At 34.9% G+C, this 23,307-nt stretch overlaps 1 protein-coding gene across 1 annotated transcript in view; it reads right to left on the bottom strand.

The window, feature by feature from the left end:
- The window catches only part of LOC118755272, a 150,841-nt gene that overhangs the window by 5,168 nt on the left and 122,366 nt on the right, over positions 1-23,307 (bottom strand). The window contains exons 3-4 of the mRNA XM_036490149.1: positions 15,627-18,121; positions 14,925-15,522 (exon numbers count right to left, since the gene is read on the bottom strand). Coding sequence (XP_036346042.1) covers positions 14,925-15,522; positions 15,627-18,121 — 3,093 coding nt within the window. The remainder of the gene's footprint in view (positions 1-14,924; positions 15,523-15,626; positions 18,122-23,307) is intronic.

The raw sequence follows: 23,307 nt of genomic DNA, 5'->3' as shown, positions 1-23,307 counted from the left end.
TAAAAAATAACCTATTTTTACATATTTTTTTATTCATTCCACTAAAATTTAGCATTTTTTGAAATTTTGTTTAAAAAAATGGTTTCTTTGGAACACCGCAGGGACACCCTGTGTTTAATTTTATTCCAAAATTGTAATTCCTGTAATTCCCTATTATTTATATGGAAACAAGGAATATATTTTTCACATATTTTTCTGTGAAGAGCTTACGTATGGCTATGCTCTGACTTCCTGGCGGCATATAATTAATTTTTTAGGGAAATGTATCTTTAATTCTTCTTAGTGTATATATTGTCTTTACAAAAATACCAAACAAGTTTACATTGCTGATAACGAATTTTTCGATTTTTGCCAACTTAGACGGCACTGTGCGGCGCAAGTATTAAATATATGATTTTCACCTTTCCGAAAGCTACCGCTGTATGGTAAGCCGGGGTGTATCAAATTAAATTTCGAAATATTGAAGTTTCAAGCATTTCTGAAATTTACCGTTATATGAAAAGCGGCCTCAATTTTAGTCAGATTTCAATAATTTTCAACGTTTTGCTTTTATGTGGCAAGCACAATAATTATACCGAGTTTGGTACAAATTGGTAGAACGGTTACCGAGATATATATACGTGATCATCAGTGGGTGGTGCCACGCCCATTTTCCAAAATTTTATCATAAACATATTTCTTGGTAAAAAATTGTTGCAAGCATCAATTTTGAATAAATTAGCTTTAATATTTACTGATTTATTGAAGACTTCGTATTTCTCCAAATTACCGTTATATGGGATGTGGGCGTGGTTATTGTCAGATTTTAAAAATTGTCCGCCATTTGGTATACTGTAGCAAGGCTAACAACTGTGCCAAGCTTGGAAGAAATTGGTGCAGCGGTTACCAAGATATATACATGTAACCAAGAATTATAGAATACAAGATTGCGCCGTCCCGGGCGTTAACATTTGTGTACCACAAGTAAACAAAGAATAGAGCGAAAAGGAGAACGAGTTGAAACTGCCAAAGCGGTTCACTTTACTGCGAAAAACGTGTTTTAATTTTGCTAAATGCGAAAATATTGCATTTTTCTCCTAATCTATTAGAGAACAGTGAACATTTAAGTGCACTCCATTGCTTTGCAATTGAGCCTGCTTCAGCAAACGTTTTAGTGCACTTTATTGCTTTGCAATTAAGGCTGCTGCAGAAAACTGCAGAGGCATCTCTGCGGGATTGATTAGTTAACTTGCTAATGGAGGCTGCGTGGAGCAGAAGCAAAATCGTTGTGAGGAAATGCTGTTAATATAATAATAAACATTTCGGGAGCGGCTTTGCCGTGCCCTATGTACACAAAATGCAGCGATTCGTCCCAGCGCTACACTTGCATCTACGCTTCTTGCATCTTGGCGGCTGTCGCACTTTAACACACAGCACTTCATTGTATTAGTTTTTACGCAGTCTCCAACTCAAAAATCGCTCACAAATTGCAAATTAACACAATTTAGACTGATTTTTCACTTATAATTCAAATTTCTCTTTTGCTGATTTGTAAACAAAGGTTTATTTACAAGTTGCCACAACTACCAAAATCGGCAAAACCAAAGTAGCGGTACCACTGACTGCGCCACCTTTGTTCGCTGCACCGTGACATGTAACGTAGCCACGCCCATTTTCCAAAAATTTATAGTATTCTTATTTTTCGTCTAAAAATTATTGTAAATATCAATTTTGAGTGAATAATCTTCAGTAGTTATCTACTAAAATATGGCAGTTTTGGTATTTCTTAAAATTACCGTTATATGGGAGGTAGGCGTGGTTATTGTCCGATTTTGCCAATTTTCAATACCGTCCGTCCTACGCCCGAAAAAAGTGCACGTATAAAGTTTCGTTAAGATATCTTAATTTTTACTCGCGTTGCAAGCTTAGAAATTTGGCTTATGTAGTGTGATAAGTGGTATTTCTTTACTTAGAAAATGTAAAAAAACCAAAAATAGTTATCAAGATATAAGAAAAAGTCATGTCTTCTAGGACCTTTAGGTCCTGTTGCTAGAAATCTGCGGGAATGTAAAGCGAACCCAACTATGTTATGTATTTCGGAATAAACATTTGTTTTCCTTTACATTGGTAATATATAAGTGTTGATTAAAAAAATAGTTTAGGGTATACAAGCGTTTAAATTTAGATAAATGTCAATTTAGATAAATCTACGATATTTCAGTTAATATTGTATCCAAATTGTTGAAAATTGGTATGCGAAGTAAAATTTTGAAACAAAAAAGGATTGTTACTAGAGGTATACGCCGCCGCCACACATTGATCCAATCTGCTCTAGTAGGGTAATTTAATTATTATATTAAGAACTAAGATAGATATTGGGATAAAATTTTGCACATATTAGGTTTGAATGACTAACTTCTGCTCATAAAATAAGCAAGATCGAGTAGCGACCACGCCTACCAACCATATAATTAAAAAATGGTTACATTTTTCGTAAATTTCTGCTATATTTTTTAAACACTAGCGCATGGTTATAGATACCTGCATGCTAGTGTGGGCAGAAAATCCGCTTTTTAGAATTTTGATTGGTAATTGCAAAAATATGGTTCATATCATTCAATGCTTTAAAAAAAATCTGAGTAAAATTTGGAATTTTTGGTCAATATCCGGCTCGCCCAAGTCCATCAAAGTTCAATATGCTCAAAAAACAAATATTAACAAATAAATAAATTAATACGTTTTTTTACTAAAATTTAAATAATCTTCGAAAGTATTAGTCCTACATAATTTGGTATATGGACCTTTTTTGTGGGGAGTCGAATATAGCTAAGAAAGAAATTTTTTAGTACTTGAACTTTGATGGACTTGGGCGAACCTAGGATATTGACCAAAGATTTTCACATTTCACCCAGACTCATTTTAGAGCATAGTGAACCATATTTTTGCTATTACCAATCAAAATCCTAAAAAAATCGGATTTTGAAACTATATGACGAATCTAGTGAAGTTTCACTCTCAGAAATGTAGTGAAGTTTCACTCTACGGAATAACAAATTTATTTTTACCGCTAAGATAAGAAAACCAGGGCCGTTTTTTAATGTAAGCAGTAAATTTGCCTTTACTAACAGGGCAGATAAATTGTTCCTCACTTTAAAGTGTTTTGGTTTTCTTATCTTACCGGTAAAAATTAATTTGTTATTCCGTAGAGTGAAACTTCACTACATTCGTCATATAATTTCAAAGGTTATCAATGCAACATAAGCAAATATAGAGCAAGAGCAACTGTTAACAAAAACCAAAACCTTGGTCGAAATATCTAATATATCTGTCTCATGAACCAAAACCGAACCATAATTTAAAGTTGGGTACAAATTTTTAGAGGTTGCATCGGGTGAGCAACAACTTATCGATTCGAGAAATTAATGCGCTGATGAGAAAACAAAAACTCGTATATCGAGACGATATTGTGGCCGGTAATCTAACGGTTAGATGAGAAAATGGCCGTAAAGTGAGAAACAATTTATCTACCCTGTTAGTAAAGGCAACTTTACTGCTTACATTAGAAAATGACAGCAAGTAAACGATACTGATGCTTTGATAAATTTGTGTCGAAAAAAAAAATTAGTGTGATGTGCATTTGACTAGACCTACCTATGGTTATGTACAGTATATTTTGCTTTGCTGCCTCTATGCTTAAGTGCACATTTAAGATACCTAGCCCAAAATGCGCATCAAAAGCATTATTTTTAACATTTATAAGGAAACTGCTCCGATAGATGCATTCAACGTACCTGCACATTGGCGATACCTGCCTTAAAAATTGTGCGACTAGTATCAATTATCAATGAAAATATTACGTTTACCTGCACTGGCCCTACAATTACCTAATTTTACAACCTTTTATTTATTTTGCTCATCTCGCAGAACAACGAAAATGGCTATCCATTTATGTAGTTATATAGATAATTAGATAACATTCGGTAAAAATTTCGCTAGCAGTAATTTCTACATGGTAAGTGCTTCGCCAATATTTGGTTTCATAGGGATTCGGATATCTTCCTGATTGAAGTAATAAAGAAAATTCGCTTAAGTGCCTTTTTCGGTTACGTGCACAAGTTTTTCGTGCAAAGAAGGATGTGCAGCTAAGCAAAATATACTGTATTTCGACTCGCAGAATCTGAGTTATAAGTCAGTTTGGCCATATACTTCCTAGATTTCAAGAAAACTTCCAAAAATCCGTAAAAAAATAGCGAAAATCGGCAATAAAAAACCTATACCTCATATTGGCCAAACTGACTTCAAATTCGGTCCGGTCAAATGCACATCACACTAATTTTTTTGTGTGCCGATGTTATTAGTGCCATAGCTTCTTTAGGCGAAATACCTTTACTTCTTTGCCAATTTGTCCTTCTTAATAGCAGTACCTCTTTCTGGAGAAGCACTTAAAAGCTCATTAAGTAGCGTAGCTGAAGATCTCATTTTTAGTTCAGTGGCAAAAAAAAAAATACATCTGGTTCAATAACTTTCGAAAGCTCATTAGCTTTCTTCATTTTGACTTTTTGGCAACAATCTTCAAAACTTTTAGCTGGCCTACCAGCAGAAAATGTCGGCTTAACAAACTTAGAATACACAAATTGTGACAAGTCTATTTCAAATTCGAGCCAATCTTTATTTGCAGTAACAAAGCGGAAAACTTTTGTCCACTTTATATCCAAATTCTGAATTAGGCTTCGCACGTATGATTTCAATTTATCAAATTTGATTCTATCACCTAAACTGATATTACCTGGTACAAAATCCACTATTCCATCACGTCTTTCATTTTTAGGGGTCGACAGCCAAAAATAAAAAATGTCCTGTCTTGAAATTTTGGCAGTCATTTTGAAAATTGAAAATAAATGTATGGGTGCGCAGCTAGCTGCAGAGTTTTTTTGTGGATTCTATTAGTATATACATCAATTGAGAGAATAAGTATAGTAAGTGATCTATATCATGATAAAATCATAGCAAGGTAGAACCGTTCTCTCAATTTGTCAGCCATGATTTTTTTTTGAAGTTTGCCAACATTTTAAAATCATATAAAAGTGAAAATAAAAAATTGAAATTGTTCGAAATTGTTGTTGCTTGAGATTGAAAATGAAAATGTGTGTGTGAGTTTGTGAGTAAATTTAAAAACTAAATTGTTTGGAAACGTCAAGAATTTTAAAAGTGACTCTCAGCGGTTCTACCTTACTATATTTTTATCATGATCTATATGCCGCCATATAAGAAAGATTTCGTTTACAAAAACAAAAATAATAATAATTTGGTACTCACAAAAACTATTAAAACTTTATCAGTTCCAAAAAAATATGTGTGTCCACTTCGGTAATAATTTTTACATTTCCTAAATTTTCTTACTTAAAACAATGACGGAGAAAGAAATGAAGTTAAAACAAAGTTGAGCCTTAAAAATACTCAGTTTTTGTTACACGCACAATTTAATTTTTCACTTATTGCTTACTATGACTTTTGGATACCGTTATGTTTATAAGTAGCCAAATTTTTTCAAACAAAACTGTATTTACAATTAAGTAGACAATATTCTTGCATATTTGATAAAAATTTTATTGAAAAATTACAAACAAAAAATTTAATTAAATTACCTTAGCTTTGCACATTGGACCACTGTGTGCCGCCGCCATTTTTTGGTCATTACTCACGCGCCGCCGCCGAGTCACGAAAATATCGGCGGAATTTCGTACAAAATTTTCATGATGAATGCACATAGAAATACATCGCTTGAAGGAACTACTACTCCAGAATATATACAATTTTTTTTCAATACCACAACAGTATTCCTTTTTATAAGCTTTTATTTAACTTGGTCATCTCGGGGATCTCGCGGAAATTTCCAATCGATTTTAAACTAACTTCCCGACAAGTTAGAGACTTGAAATTTTCAGCATAGTTCCAATCACGATAACAATGCAATTTAAAATATAAATGAATTCCCTATATGGTCCAGGGGTCTTGATTCAAAGGCGGTCAAAAAATAGTAAGATTTATGGCTAACAGAGCGTAATTTGCCAAAGAACGTAAAACCACTATAAAATTATTAAAGCTGCCGGCGGTAGTGTAGCAAAGATATTTGTGGCAAATTCTAGATATCAACCTAGTCTAGATATGAACCTCGTTGTAGACATCATATCAAGGAGGTACAATTAGAAGACTCCAGATGTCGCCCCGTCAGAAGAAGATAAATATTGCGCCTAAATATATGCACTATTTACTTACGCTAAAGCGGAAATGGACGACACGCCAATTTTTAAATGAAATTAACTGCTGCTATATGTACATATGCATGCATATATGTATGTTTATACAAAGCGCAAGCAAACAACATTTTGCTTGCCGTCTTCTGTTCTCTTTCAATGCAAGTTGAATTATTATATCTATTGCAAATTTTTTTACATAAAATAAAATAACACTTTTTAATATACAATGCTTTTATAAATGGACTAAAATTAAGAAAATAAAATAATGTAAAAAAAATATTTTTTAAAAACAAGCTTTTATTTAACATGTACAATCAAAGGAATAAACCAAAGCAGTGTAACAAAAGATTTTTTAGCAAGAAAATTTTGTCAAAACTGCACTAAAATTAATAAAATAAAATAAGTTAAGGTCTGGTTAAAGTTACTAAAACCATTTAGTCAAAGGAGTTATTCAAACTCTAATGAAAATTACTAACAATTTGTACTAAGTTACTTCGTTTTTAAAAAAGCTTGTCGGCGAATTCAGCGTACATGCATTATTGGTTAGGTATGTATATGTATGTATGCAGATATTTAAATGCCGGGTTGCTATTCGCGCGACAAACTTTTTAAAAAACGAAGTAAATTAGTAAAACTTGTTAGTAATTTTGATGCGAGTTTGAATAACTCCTTTCACTAAATGGCTTTTAGTAACTTTAACGAGACCTTAACGTATTTTATTTTATTAATTTTAGTGCAGTTTAGACAAAATTTTCTTGCTAAAAAATCTTTTGTTACACTACTTTATTTTATTCCTTTGATTGTAGATGTTAAATAAAAGTTTGTTTTTTAAAAATATTTTTTTTTTTACATTATTTTATTTACATATAACTTCAACAAGAAATTTATCACACACCAAAAACTTTACGACAATATCTCAGAAAGCAGTTTTAACAGAAGTGCCCTTATTGCATCTAACTCCCCAATTATTGGAGATAAAACAAAAACAAATTGATATTCTGGGAGTTGATGGGTAAAACTATTGGAAAACATTAGTCCACTCTAGTCTTCAATCTATAACCCGAAAAAAATCGTAAGAACTACGTAATTTAACATATCGGAACATAAGATCATTAGAAAAATTTATTAATAGCGACATAAATACAATAAATAATTTAAATTTTTTTTTCTTTCTTTAAATTAAGATAGTACGTACGGATCTATAAAGAACAAAGAGAGAGGGTTGCATGATTTTGATTTAGCCAAATCACAAATCCATAAATCAAATTTATTTCTTAACTGAAAGCAGTGATCGGATTGTGGTAGATCTGCCACTGTTTTGAGCATCTACCACATCTACCACACAAGTTCTGAAATCTACCATATATTCGCGTTTTTGATAACCTAGTTTTATTTTTGCGTGACATAATTTTCTTAATTTTAAGAACAAAAATTGTCCAACACTAAACACTATTTGGTAACAAGAATGATATAATACAAGATTCCACATTCCCGGCGGCGATGAAATTTCTCAAGTAACAATCGGCAAATCCCAAGTAGCGGTTTCTGTAGCGTGCCAGATATGTTCGCTACATTGATGTGATAAAAAGAAACGCTGGCAGCACTCCGCAAGGTTGCAAAAAATGTATGTTCGAAAAATATCTTGATATGGATGGAACCGCTTTACACTGTGAAAGAAAAAATTGCTTAAACTCAACGCAATTTTTAGCAACTTCAATCTTGCACTTTGTCGTACTAAAATTAATTTTTTTAGAGTCTAATTAAAAAGTTTGCAATTTAACTGAAACCTTACAGAATTTCTTTAATTTTTGTACAAACTTTGATCCTACCATATTTTTTTTGCATCAAATCCTAAATAAATTTTATTTGATTTGATTTCCTTGGTCAACCAAATAAAAGATAAGTTTTATTTGTGATTTGATTCGTCAACCAAATAAAAAATAAATTTTATTTGTGATTTGATTCGTCAACCAAATAAGAAATCAGATTGATTTGTGATTTGAATCTCCCTCCAAATCAGAAATCAAATTCATTTGTGCTTTAATTTGTGATTTTTCAACTAAATAATACTCTTGTATGCAACGCAACTACTTCGGGATTTTTGGGACTAATTCGGAATTTTTGGGACTATATCGAAATTTTCGAGACCTCTTCGGGTTTTTAGGGATAATTCCGTATTATTGGGACGATTTCGGGACTACTTAGCAAATTTCTTACGATTTTCGAGAATTCTTCGGAATTTTCAGGACTATTTCGGGTTTTCGGGTTGGAACTCCTTCGGGGTTTTCGAGACTTTTTCAGAATTTTGGGACTAACTCTGTATTTTGGAGATTTTCTTGGGATTCTTGAGACTATTCCGGGTTTTTTGAAACTACTTCATGATTTTCCAGGTTCTCGGTACTATATCGGGATCTTCGGGACTACTTTGGGATTTTTGGGACTACTTTGGGTTTGTGGGACTATTTCGGGTTTTTCGACACTACTTTGAGATTTGCAGGATTTTTGGAACTATTTAAAATTTTTGATTTTCGGGGTTCTCGGTAATTTATCGGGGTTTTTGGGACTATTTGGCGATTGCTGGACTATTTCGAGATTTTCAGGACTATTCCGGGTTTTTCCAGACTATTTGGAGATTTTAGGGGTTCTCGGGACTATAACAGGATTTTCGGGAATACTTCGGTATTTTTATCTCAATGTAGTCCGGAGATCCCGATATATTCGCGAGCACCCCTAAAATCTCTAAGTTGTCCTAAAAATACCAAAATAGTCTCTAAAACCCCGATATAGTCCCAAAAACCCCCACGTAGTCCCGAAGATCTCGATATAGTCCCGAGGCCCCGAAAATCACGAAGTAGTCTCGAAAAACCCGGAGTAGTCTCGAAATAGTTCAAAAATACCAAAATAGGCCCAAAAAGCCTCATATATTCCCGAGAACCCCGAAAATCGCGAAGTTGTGTCGAAAAACCCGAAATAGTCCCAAAAATTCCGAATTGGTCTCAAAAATCCCTAAGATCCCGATATAGCCCCGAGAACCCCGAAAATCTCGAAGAAGTCTCGAAAAACCCGAAATAGTACCAAAAAATCCGAATTGGTAACAGAAATCCCGAAGTAGTTCCGCAGATCCCGATATGGGCCCAAAAATACCGAAGTTGTCTTGAAAACCCCGAAATAGCCCAGAAAATCCCGAAGAATTTTCGAAAATCTTGAAATCTACAAGGGTATTATTTAGTTGAAAAATCACAAAGCAAATGATTCTCTCTACAAATCAAATCACAAATAAATTTGATTTCTGATTTGGAGGGCGATCAAATCACAAATAAAATTTACTTTTTATTTGGGTGACGAATCAAATCACAAATAAAACTTATCTTTTATTTGATTGAACAAGCGAATCACAAATAAAACTTATCTTTTATTTGGTCAACAAACCAAAGCACAGATCAAATATATTTGGTACTTAAAAACGGATTTTAAGTCAAAAAGGATTTTAAATCAAGCAACCCTGGTATGTAATACCTCAGACCTTCTTCTGTTCGCCCATCCACCAAAATTTTAATTCAAGTAGGATGTAACAATATTTAAATTTAAAACTATGAAATGAAATAAATAGAATTATGTATAATCTGAATTGGCATGGCGAATTCCTAACGCTGACGAGATGACATGATAAGATTAGTAGCCTCATGGCTCTTTGGAATCTACCTTATGGGTACGGTGACCATAAATATGGATTCAAAAAGAAGGACAATTTTTCAAAAATATGCCTACATATATTTACGTAGTATAAAAACATCAAAAGAGTACATATGATTCACAATTCTTAATACATTTTAAGCTTTAAAAATGAATCACGTTTTCTCCATCGATATTAATCTGTTTTTACATGAATATTTATAAAAGTATAGTAAAACATATTATAATAACAAAAGCACGAAAAGTGAAAATCTTTAAAGGATTATTTTATAGGCAAATTTTGAGTCGTTTAAAACGAAAACAATACCCTTTTTGTTGTTGTTTGGTACTTTTCGCAGTTATTTATCAAAAATCGACGTCATGAATCGACGTAAACGACGAGTTACAAAGGCTGCATAGCATCTACATTTCTGATCCGATTTTCATTACATTTGGCTCAAAATTTACTGTAATGATATATCTCCTTTATCGAATTTTTAAACTAATGCAAAAAATTATCGAATAAAACTGCGTATTTGATTGAAAATCTCACTTTTTTCGACTTTGACGACAAAATGCAAATGGTCGCCTGTAGCACTAATAATTTTCATTGAAGTCGCCACAAGTTATATATTTTGTAAGAGGCACATCAATACCCTTCGATATGTTAGTCGCTTACGTTGATTGGGAGATTTTTTCATGAGATATTGAAGAAAGGCTACGAAAAGTACCAAAAAACACTTTTTTGAAGAAATCCATCCATTGTCCGATAATTTTAAAATAACGATGAAAATGCGGGACAAATGCAGGACACCTGGAAAAAATCAGTACATTTTCAGGTTTTTCAGGTTTGAAAAAACTACGCAGGACCGACCTTTGAAAAACAGTACGGTCCTGCAAAAAACAGAACGGATGGTCACCGTACTTATGGGCAGTACCGCCGCCACCGCCGATTATTTTTGAAGTTGACCACGCCGCCGCCGCAAAGCCTGTCGGCGTAAACCTCTAAGCCCCACCCACTTTTGATGAAATGCTGTATCTCAGTATCTGCTTTACCAATCCGTAAAAAACTCGGTATGAGCCTTGCTTAGGCTATATCTAACATATTTGCTAAAAATCCTTGAAATCAGGCGATAACCACGCCCACTTCCCATATAACAGTAATTTACAGAAACACGAAAACTGCGATAAATCAGTAGCTACTGAAGCTAATTCACTCTAAATCGATTCTTGGAATAACCTCATAGCATTAAATTAGCTTATTATTTTGGACAAAAACAAAGTTTTGTTTTGCCTTATAATTTTTGTGAATATTTCTTCACGTGAAATTCGCCATAGGGCCTAATACGTTGAAAATACGAAAATTCCGACATTTCAGTAATTGCTATTAGTACGAACATTAAATACAAACATACAAACATACATATTTGTAAATTAAGATACTAATTGTACGCAGTTATCTATCAAATACTGAAAGCAAAAATTGGACTACTAGAACCAAAGATATCAAAGTTCAGTAAATTTTGGTGAGTTATATGGATTTTGTTGTGGTATGAACTATGTTTTTTTTTTAAATAATGAAATTTAAATAAAACAAAACATTTTCCAAAAATTTACTGTAGGATTTCCTCTGACACTCACTGCACATAAGTCAACAGTCGGCGAAGCGATAAGGTGAGTTGGGAAATGAAAAAAACTTGCAGTCGAAGCTGAAAATACGTTCCGTTCGCGAACATTTACTTGCCACTTCCATTGCGAAAATTCAAGCAAACGAAGAAAATATTTACAATTACGTTGTACTTTTATATACACGAAAGGTATTAAAATGTGCGCTGCTCGACTACCAGACGTCTGCATGAATCCATTCAAAACGACAAATGAATCATGCATATTCAAATTGAATAAATGTGATGGGCTTTCAGCTTTACTGAATTTAAATGAATAACTGTGTTGATATAAATAACGACATGGCAGCGTTCAAACATTTTGAAAACAAATTGAGTGAATATGAATGCGTTTTTTTATGAATATGAATATGCTTGCCTTGCGTTCATTGAGCTTTACGTATGCTGTACGTATGAATACATACATTTTTGATACTTGTAATATACATAAGCCACTGGGTAAAGGCGCTGGCCCAATGAAGGCTTGCTTTGAACGCCTTGCTTACTTTAATTTGCTTTGATTTACTTCAAAAACTCTTTCGGCCAAATGGCGACTTGGAACGCTGTCAAAGCAACCAGCTGTGTAGTTGAAAAGTCAAGGTCTGTTTCCTTAAACTAAGAATAATTTTGCCATCAAATTCCAGAAAATTTAAAAAAATAAATAAATAAATACAAAACAATATTTTCAGATTTATTTTTAAATGAATGTGATTAATTTTTCCATTTCAAACAAATGATAATAATTATACATACATATATGTACATTTATTAGAAACAAAAAACTCAAAAAAAATCGATTTTTCAAGAGACAACTTACCAGTAGTTTGGCATCATAAATATCGCTTTGTGTGAAAAGTTGATAAGTCTGCATTTTATGAAGCCTCAAATTTTGACATAGAAAGTAAGAGAAATTAAGAACTAAGGGACTTGTTTTATTTTTTCTCGTTTATATTCAATGAAAGATAAATTTTATAGGTCCAAAAGAGGCCCCGAATATGCAAAAAGGCCAAAATAGTGCGAATTGTTTTAACAGAGATCGAATCCTTCTGATTTGTATGGAGTTTTGCTTTACATTAAACACGCAAAATGTTGTATTCAAAGTTCCTGTAAAATTTTTCAAATTGGACTTAGCAACTTTTCACTTTAAGCCAGCGACATGTTAAATATAAATAAGGAGACATAGATCACTTTTTAAGAAACTTCGAATTACTAATATTATACATAAATTTTTTATATTACGTAAAACAATTTTTGTACATAAAAGTCGTCAGCAGTTCGTTTGAATTGATTTAGAACAGGAACATATCTTTTTGTCAACAGCCTACGAAACGCTTTTAAATAAAACATTTGCCAATTTGAAACTTTGTGGCGCTTAAAGCAAGTGAAGCAAAGCTGCCATTTGGCCACCCTTCATACGTTTTAGTATATTCCAAATAACTTTTGACAGTTTTCAAAGCTAAGCAAGTAAAGCAAGAATGCAATTCGTTTCAATTATTTTAATGCATAAACAAAATTTAATTTACATTGTAAAGGTCCGCACTTTACAACGTTGATTTTTGGTTGAGATGCATAGCTTGGCTGATCTCTACGATCTCACATAGACTATGGAGGCCTATAGCAATAGTTTACATTTAGTGGAGATTTTCTAGTGGGACTTTGGAGGTAACATCGTCACGTGCCATGTATCAGTCCGATCTTGATCGCAGGGCATGGTGTGAGACAGTGTCAGACCATGGAATTTATGGTTTTTGCGCTGTAAGAGTGAAACATGGTCTTGGCTGTCAATAGTACAGTTTTACTATTACACTCCAACAAGTATAAAATTAAAATGGATCCCCATGGACATATGCATATTATATGTTTTCAATTAATTAAAACCTGACCATAAAAATGGCTAACAAAAAGGATATAAAAAAGGACTATGAATTATATACTCCGCTTTTCATTATTCAATCCATATATTTTTTTACCTAACTTTACATGTACGAGAGCATATGTCCATTTTTAAAAAGCCAAAAATATGTGTCTAATAATATCCCCCTTGTCAATTTTATATGTACAGTTTTAATTTGGGAATTCTTCAATTCTCAGCACTAGGCGTTCATTTGTACATACATATGTAACATCAAGCTTTATATACGAAAAAACTTGTTGGCAGAAAAAAAACTAAAACCAAAATGAGATTGAATGATTTAAAAGAAAGGCGAATTCTTTAAAAATGGTGTTACTGGAGCAGATGATTTCAGGGCGAGTAAGGCTGATTGTTAAATTGTTTGTGTTCTGCTTATCATCGTTCATATAATTTGTTAATGTAGTTTTTTTGTTTTTGTGCTGTCACTATCACATTGCATGAATTCTGCATTGATTTGAATGTTTTTCGTTCATTCGTTCACATTCTTTCATTTGAAGGTGGAAAATTTAAAACAAAATTTATATTCATAGCTTCTAAAATTCAAAACGCTGAGTGTTTTGTATGTGAAGTACAATACTCAAATCCATGATAAAAACACAGCAAGGTAGAACCGTTCTCTCAATTTGTCGGCCATGATTTTTTTTTTTGAAGTTTGCCAGCATTTTAAAGTCATATAAAATTGAAAATAAAAAATTGAAATTGTTCGAAATTGTTCAAGGCGAATTTATATAAGGTGGTGTTACTAGCTCAGCTGATTTTGTGTATGTGTTTCGCCGCACGGCTTCTGATATCAAATTGAAAACTTTTGTTCGAATTTCTACACACACTCTTACAGATTTTGACAGTTTATGCCGCCAAAGCAAAAACAAAATCCATGTAAATTTTTGTTTTTGTACTCCTGCTATCACCTTATATTAATTCGCCTTGAAATTGTTGTTGCTTGGGATTGAAAATTAAAATGTGTGTGTGAGTTTGTGAGTAAATTTAAAAATTAAAATGTTTGGAAACGTCAAGAATTTAAAAGTAACTCTCAGCCAAGGCGAATTTATATAAGGTGGTGTTACTAGATCAGCTGATTTTGTGTATGTGTTTCGCCGCACGGCTTCTGATGTCAAATTGAAAATTTTTTTTTGAATTTCTACACACACTCTTACAGATTTTGACAGTATATGCCGCCAAAGCAATAACAAAATACATGTAAATTTTTGTTTTTGTATTCATGCTATCACCTTATATTAATTCGCCTTGCGGTTCTACCTTACTATATTTTTATCATGCTCAAATCTGCTGCACTTTCTGTGGCTGGAAGTTTGAATCAACTCATGCAGAGCTCTATCGCCTACATGCGCAACCGGAAATTTATGGAAAATTTTTGTTTACTTTACATTCATACATCTGTATGTACGTATACTCTTAACCGAAATCCAAAAATATACTTACCGCTGCCATTTGTTGGCGCTGCTCAGATATCAACTTCTCACTGGAGCCTTTCAGCAGTTCGGCCAACAGTTCCTGTGACGGTACAATTGTGGAGCTTTTACCGGAATTGGAATTGCCCCTGGCGCTTCCGCTGGTAGTAGCATCGAGGCTACGATTTGCCTGGTGTACGATATGTGTACCACCCGAGGCGGTTTTTTCTCCGCTCATCGATTGACTGCGTTTGTTATGATGGCTTTTTTGAGCAGGAGCCTCCGAAGCTGCGCGTTTTACTTCACGTTGGTGAAGATGGTGATTTGGATAATGATGCCCCGCATCTTGATAATCCTTGTCAGCAGAAGTTACTGAGTTATCCAGCGTGCTTTGGTAGCGCTTCTCGTGTGGATGAATCTTCTCCAAGCTGCCGATGGCTCCGCTTTTGCTTACATTCTCTATTTGAGATGGCGTAGAGGCTGCTCTTGCATGTGCCGGTACAGGCAGAAATGTATTTGACTTGCGTACTCGCATCGAATTCGAATGGTGAGGTATATTTCGGGTACTGGTCGCCGTAATGGCGCTGGAATCATCATAAGCGATACGTGGGCGGCGCGGTTGCGAGGAACTGTGTATGAACAAAAACAAAATATGTTTCAGAATATTTAAACATAAGGATAAAACATTAACAAATTTAATTTATTTTTAGTATATAATATTCATTCCACTTACACCTCAGATTCACGGAGGTCCTCCAATATTTCCTCGAAATGCATTTTGTTGGGCTTCTTCATTTCCTTTTCCAGCATTTGACCGTAAGGCCCACGGAGTGGTCGTTTTGAATACCGCTTAAAATCGTAGTCACCAGGAACAGGACTTGGACTGGCGTGCTCGCGACAATACGATGGACCCCGATCACTTTCGTTGTCGGACACTGAGTCAGTACGTAAGAAAGGAAAACTTTGATTGTTGCGTGAAAGGTTACCCCCACTACCCATTACACCCTGAATATCTTCCTTATCCTCGGAACTTTGAAGGCTAAAACTAGCAAGGCGATCCGCCTTTGTCCATTCTGGCGGCTTATCCGATTCCGGGGTATTTATTTCAGGTGAGTATAGGGAGCCTGGCGTCCTTTTTTCATCTGTGGGTGGGCTATTAATATACATTATTGCACATTCATCTGGCGTGTCCGGTTTGATGACATTTAAGTTAGCCAGTGAAATGTCCAACGCCAAACCCCTGCTGTGCGCTTCCACATCAGGAGACTCGCTCCAAGCAGCATTATCAATATACATTCCCTTCCGCCGCTTCGACTTGTCAATGCGTTTGCGCTCGTCTGTACTGTGTCGAGTAGTAATGGCTTCTAAAGATGCTCGTTTCTCCTTACCTAGACATCGGTCATCGTCATTGCTATATCTCTTGCTGAGTTCAGCCGTATCTATTGACGCTTGACGCCTCTCCACAAGGTCACAGAACTCTTCATCAAAGGTATCTTTCCGCCTCAAAATGCATTTATCGTCTGCTTCTTCTGAAGAACGACTAACTGAAATTGTTGGAAGATTTTCCACGCGGTACTCCTGCGCCGTTTTCGATACATGCTTTACATTTACGCAGTCACTAAGCGATAATAGCGGCTCTATTGCTTCCGGTATTATGCCAAACTCTTCAGGCTGAACCTCCACCCATTCCTGCGGAGGATTCTCCAAACGCCACTCCTGGGCAGCACACTCGTAAACTGGCACCGGAATCAGGCAAGTGGTTGCTGTCTGTAAAAAATTATCAGGAGGCGATTCAAGTGGCATTCGTTCTTCCATTAACATTGCCACATTCGGTTCCATTAGCTCTGCGTTAATAGGCTCCTGAATAGTTGGCTGTTCAATGACTTTTGCCTGTTCAACTAAACCCTCTTCCGACTCCACAACAGCTGACACTGGCTGAATAGCCAGAGCTACTTCCTCCGCCTCAATCGTAAAGTCGTTTTCGGAATGAATCGTGTCTGTTAACGACTCCATTTTAGCGTGTGCTATTACAAGATTAGTTTTTAAAACCGCCTCTTTACTGTCTTCGGTAGCACTAGAGGAATGTTCTGCATCAGTGTTGAATATATCTTCTTCGGGTATAATATCGGGCGATTCGATTACATTCTCTAGATTACTCATATCTTGACCGTAATTTAAGTTAATACTCATTTCAGTTTTCTTTTTCAACGGTATGTAAATCCAATCTGGCTCAGAATTCACTTTCACTTCAGTTGCAACGGCAGACGTCAATGCGCCACTTGCTTCTTCGATTCTGCCTTTTTTCGTATTCGTTGCGGAATCAACTGATCCAACCACTTTTTCACGCCATAAACGATCACGCAATGCGCTCCACGAACACTTTTTGTACTTTCCAGACGAAATATCAATTTGAGAAAACGAAGCTGAACGAAATGGAATGCCCTTCTGGGTGTATGAGCCGATTACCGTGCGAGATTCTGGTCTGCCCAGCTTGGTAGCTATATCCGAACTGTTGGCCAGCTGTGCACTTTCGGCATTTACAGAGCCACTTGCGACAACATTTGCAGCGGGTCGCTGTGGCGGGGACTTTGATTGCTCTCTGCCCATCAACATCAGCGATTCGAAATTCGACAGACTGGCATTTGGTTTGAGTGTATCGGATAGTTTGGCTGTTGATGTCAGCGATTTAGTTGTTGCTACCGCCTGCGCTGCTGCTGCTCTTGCTTCTGTTCCTGAAACTTCTGCTTTCGACGGCAGATCGCTTCTGCTAAAATCGTTTTTTGCATCTATCTTAACAGAGTTTTTCGTACTTGTACCAGCAGAAGGATAGTCAGCAGCTTGCTCATCTTGGTCCATCAGCATGATGCCATCAGACCGGGCCGACATGAATGACAACGGAGTATTGTCCAATGAGGAAGTGGTAGCAGAAAGAGTCCTCACCGCAGGAGCGTGCGCCTGTGTTTCAGAACGTTCCAAGCTATTAGACGCCGAGTGAGATCCATGACGTGGCTTCCGTGGCGGCGGTATAGGTGGCGGAGTTGGCGAAGATCTATTGCCGCGCAGCAGTTCTGTTAGTTCCCTCAATCGCTCTGATTTCTCAGTGGATTTACGATTTCGTGAGGAGCCACCGCTTTCCGTGGACGCCCCACTCGGCGTTGGTGTACTCTTTCGACCGAAGCCTAAACGTTGAAAACGATCCAAGGTATTCCGACGTTTCTCCATATTAACCTACAAGGAGAAATAAACACAAATGTGTTATTACACCAAATTGCTAAATCATCATAAATATTCTTCAAATATCCCTCTACACCTTACTTTTATAAACAAACGATTTTCCATTGCTTCTGTTTGGCACACGTCTACCCATAGATTCATTCTATGCACTACTTAATGGAAGTTCTCGACAATGTGAAAAAATAACAAACGCGAAAAATATCGCAATATATATGTATGTACATATATATATTAATTTACACAAAGGCGAACGACCCAGAAGATAATTTAGGTAGGCTTTCTTAAGTAAAACTATTCTAAGAGGCCTACCCAAGAAGGGCTGAAAAAAGTGCTTCCTTGCATGCGTTCTAGAATGGCTTATCCATTTACAATTTAAACGAATGCATAAATTTATATTATTTAGAATTACAAATGAATTTCAATTAACATTTTAATTTGCAATAATATATATTTGTTATAAACCGTAAGCAAACAAGATGTATGATGTTTATAAATTAAGAAGAACGAAGGAGCCCTTCAATTTGTGCAACCCCATACAAAAAAGAAAGGAGAAAGGAATGTAGAGTGGATGGCCTTTTGACTCCCAGGCAGGCCTTTCGGAAGGGCTTTTAACTCCTGAAATTATCTACTGTGAATTATCTACATACAACTATTGCTACAAAACTATCGATGGTGGTTTCATCGTTACTTTTAATTTATTTGAGAAAAGACTTTCGATAGTAAAGCCAAAAAGGAACAAAGGCGATAAGTTCATGATTTTCAGGTTTTGCTGTATGCGTGTGTTCGTTTTTAATTCTGGACTTTGGAACGCCCAATAAATGAACAAAACATAACCGGGTTGTCTCCAAACCAAATTTGACAAGGGATGATGTAAACTCATTCCAAACTACATCATACACCAACGATGTCGGAAACAACCAAAAGGGCAATATCCACATTAGAGATGACTAAATTCGATATTCGTAGTTTCCAGAATCGAATTTTAATCGAATTTTAGCTCCACTTTGTTTTTCTAAAATTCGGATACAATCGAATTTGCCTAAAAGAAATCGAATTTCGTCTTTACTTTCAAAAACTCTGCAACTTTCTTCTTTCTGACTAAACCTGACATCAATATGTGTTGGCATTTGCCAAAAAAATGTGGCTCGATAGAACTCTTCACGCCTTGTTTACTTAAATATCTCGTTTTAAATAGCAAAATCATAAGTTGTCATTAAATGTAAGAAAAATGACACTGAAGATGGCACAACGCTGACAACGGTAACGGTTTGTCACCAAACCAAATTTGACAAGGGATGACGGAAAAACGTTCCACATTACATCACAGTCCTACCCTGTCGAAAACACCAGCAGCGAAAATGATACTTTTTTACTCGTTGTAAAAGTATAAACATACATACGTATAAATGTATAAGTACGTAACGTGAAATACGTACAAATTTCTTTTTTTCTTGTAAAGAAAGAAAAATAAATAAAAGTACATTAGACGTCTAAAAAAATTAGTTTCAATATACATTTTGTTAATTTTTTAAGTGGTACTTAAAGCAATTCAATTTCAACCCCCCCTAGCCATCCCTAAACCACACCTGTTAATTTAAAAATTATGATATGCTTCATTAGGGAGAAATGAACGAAGATATTTTATTTTATTTTTTATACGTTATCACGCATTTTCTTCCATACAAAGGAATTTTTTATATGGAAGAAAGTGGGTGACACTGCCAGCTAAAAAAATTCAAAAAATAAAAAATAAATCAACAAGATTCTTTAGCAACTTCAATATGTATGTGCATTAGGGTGGTCCAAAAAAGTCAAGCCGTCAGTCACATAACCGTTATTTGTAACAGCAAAAACGAATCGATATAGACAAAGAAAAATGTATACATAAATGACCAGAACTAAACAAGAAATCGATTAAGCGGTGACTGTGTGTCCGTTCATCTGTGAGGTATCCTAACGAGACTCGTATGTGTACTTATTTTCAGCGTAGGACGGATGGTATTGAAAATGGGCAAAATCGGACAATAACCACGCCTAGCGCCCATATAACGGTAGTTTTCAGAAATACGAAAACTGCGATATTTCAGTAACTACTGAAGCTTATTCACTCAAAATTGATACTAACAAAGATCTCTTGGGAAAATATAACAATATTATAAATTGTTGGAAATTGGGCGTTGCCACGCCCACTTATGGTTACATGTGTATATCTTGGTAACCCCTCCACCAATTTTTCCCAAATTTAGCACAGCTGTTGGCCTTGGTATAACATACCAAACGGCTGAAAATTTTTAGAATCGGGCAATAACCACGCTCACATTCCATATAACGGTAATTTTAGAGAAATATGAAACCTTCGTTAAATCTAAATACTGAAGCTAATTTATTCTGAATTGATGCTTGCCATAAATCTTTAGCAAAAAATGCGTTTATGATTAAATTTTGGAAAATGGGCGTGGCACCGCCCACTTATGACCTCATGTGTGTATCTCGGTAACCGTTCGACCAATTTGTGCCAAACTCGGTATGATTATTGTGCTTTCCACGTTGAAAATTACTGAAATCGGACTAAAATTACGACCACTTTTCATATAACGGTAAATTTAAAAAAAATCATCGATACTATTATTTTAAGACGTATATAATATACGTATTTTCATAATAACTATCAGCGATATAAATATTATTAAGTCTTCAAAGAATTTTATTTTGAGGCTTATGTTATAAGAGTCTTGTCATAATAATTATCACCGAGATAAACATTTTTGAAGACTTTTATTTTGAGACTTTTATTATAAAAGTCTTTTGATAATAATTATAAGTACGACAAAATTTTGTATATAGTCCCGAACGGGTCCCAAACCAAGCCCCAAATGGGCCCACACTGCTCCCCAACTAGCCCCGAACTGGTTCCCAACTAAAAATACCATTGTAATATAAGTCTTAAAATAAAAGTTTTTGAAAACTTAAAAATATTTATCTCAATGATAATTATTATGAAAAAGCTTTTATAATATAAGTCTTAAAAAAGTCTTTGAATACTAAAAAATATTTATCTCTCTGATAATTATTATGAAAGGACTTTTATAATAAATGTCCTTGAATAATAATTATAGATGACTCGAAAAATATTTATCTTAATATAATGATTATCGATTGACTTTTATTCTTTTTATACCCGAGCGCACTTGTGCACAAGGGTATATTAATTTTGTTCACATAACGGTTGTTTGTAACAGCCAAAACGAATCGAGATAGATATAGACAAATGTATACATAAATGATCAGGATGAAAAAAGAAATCGATTAAGCCATGTCTGTCAGTCCGTCTGTCCGTCTGTCCGTCCGACCGTGTACACGATAACTCCAGCAACAATTGAGATATCTCAACGAAATTTGGTATGTAGATTTCCCATAATCCAAGGTAGGTTCGTATTGAAAATGGGCGAAATCGGACTGTAACCACGCCTACTTCCCATATAACGGTAATTTCCAGAAATACGAAAACTGCGATATTTTAGTAACTACTGAAGATAATTCACTCAAAATTGATATTTACAATAATTTTCAGACGAAAAATAAGAATATTATAAATTTTTGGAAAATGGGCGTAGCCACGCCCACTTACGGTTACATGTGTATATATCTTGGTAACCGCTGCACCAATTTCTTCCAAACTTGGCACAGTTGTTGGCCTTGGTAAAGCATAAGAAACCGCCGAAACTTTTTAAAATCGGACAATAACCACGCCCACATCCCATATAACGGTAATTTAGAGAAATACAAAGTCTTCGATAAATCATTAAATATTGAAGCTAATTTATTCAAGCTTGATGCTTGCAACAATTCTTTACCAAGAAATACGTTTATGGTAAAATTTTGGAAAATGGGCGTGGCACCGCCCACTTATGATCACATATAAGTATATCGGTAACCGTTCTACCAATTTGTACCAAACTCGGTATGGTTATTGTACTTGCCACGTGTAAGCAAAACGTTGAAAATTATTGAAATCGGACTAAAATAACGGCCGATTCTCATATAACGGTAAATTTAAGAAATGCTTGAAACTTCAATATTTCGAAATTGAAGGACGCTAATTTACTCAAAATTGATACACCTCGGCTTACCATCTAGCGGAAGGGTGAAAAAACATATATTTAATACTTGCGCCGGGAATTTAATGTTCGGCTCCGCCCGAACTTAGACTTTCTTACTTGTTTCTATTATAATAGTTATGTCTCTGCTATTGTACCTTTAAAAAAGTGATTATAGCCAGGAAAAAGCCCTTATTCCTTATAAAAGTTTCAAACGTTCCATATATAAATTGGGCGCCATTTGTGTATGGCTCTGTTAAAGCCTTTTCTGTTACAATAAAATCAAGTTGATAATAAAGAAAATCGATGGATAAATAAAGAAAAAATAAGTGGTCATATGAAAATGCGCATAGATTTTTCATATGAAAAATTAGCAGGAAAGGATGTTACTCATACGCCATGTACACATGAAAATATCTCGATAACTTATCCATAGAATAAAATAAAAAAGGCGTGAGTACTAGGTACTCATGAAATTTGATGTGTATACATATGCGAACGGCAAAGCATAAAAGTACGTTTACATATAAATGTAATCTCAATCACAGCTCGGTAGCTGTCAAATTGGTTGTGCTTGTTATTCACATAACTCGAGGAAAAGTTAAACTTCTTCTCTGTGCCACCGTGGTCACTTATTAGGCCATTTAAATGTACTAGTGTTCGCCCAGCGGTTGAAATTCAACCGCTAAAATTAAGGATAGTTTATGTGAGTTGAGTTGAGCTGAAATAAAATTTGTTGGAATGGGTTAAGTGGAGGGGAGTTTAGCTTAGTACTTAGCATAACGTAACATAGAATAGCATTAGATTCAATAACATAACGTGTGTAGCATAACACATCACAATATAACATCGCACATTCTTCAGTTGTATTTCCTTTTTATTTCTCTCTATCTTTGTCTCTATCGCTTTTAATGTTTATGTTTATGTTTATGTTTATCTACACCTTCATATTCATGTTCATGTTCAAGTTCATGTTCACGTTCATTTTCATGTTCATGTTCATGTTCACTTTCATGTTCATGTTCATGTTCATGTGCATGTTCATATTCATCTTCATCTTCATCTTCATCTTCATCTTCATCT

The sequence above is a fragment of the Rhagoletis pomonella genome, unplaced genomic scaffold, assembly GCF_013731165.1.
Source record: "Rhagoletis pomonella isolate Grant_MI unplaced genomic scaffold, Rhpom_1.0 Rhpom_scaffold_00001, whole genome shotgun sequence".
Lineage (NCBI taxonomy): Eukaryota > Metazoa > Arthropoda > Insecta > Diptera > Tephritidae > Rhagoletis > Rhagoletis pomonella.
Note: the sequence above shows the minus strand (reverse complement) of the source record. Positions and strands in the feature narration are given on the sequence as shown.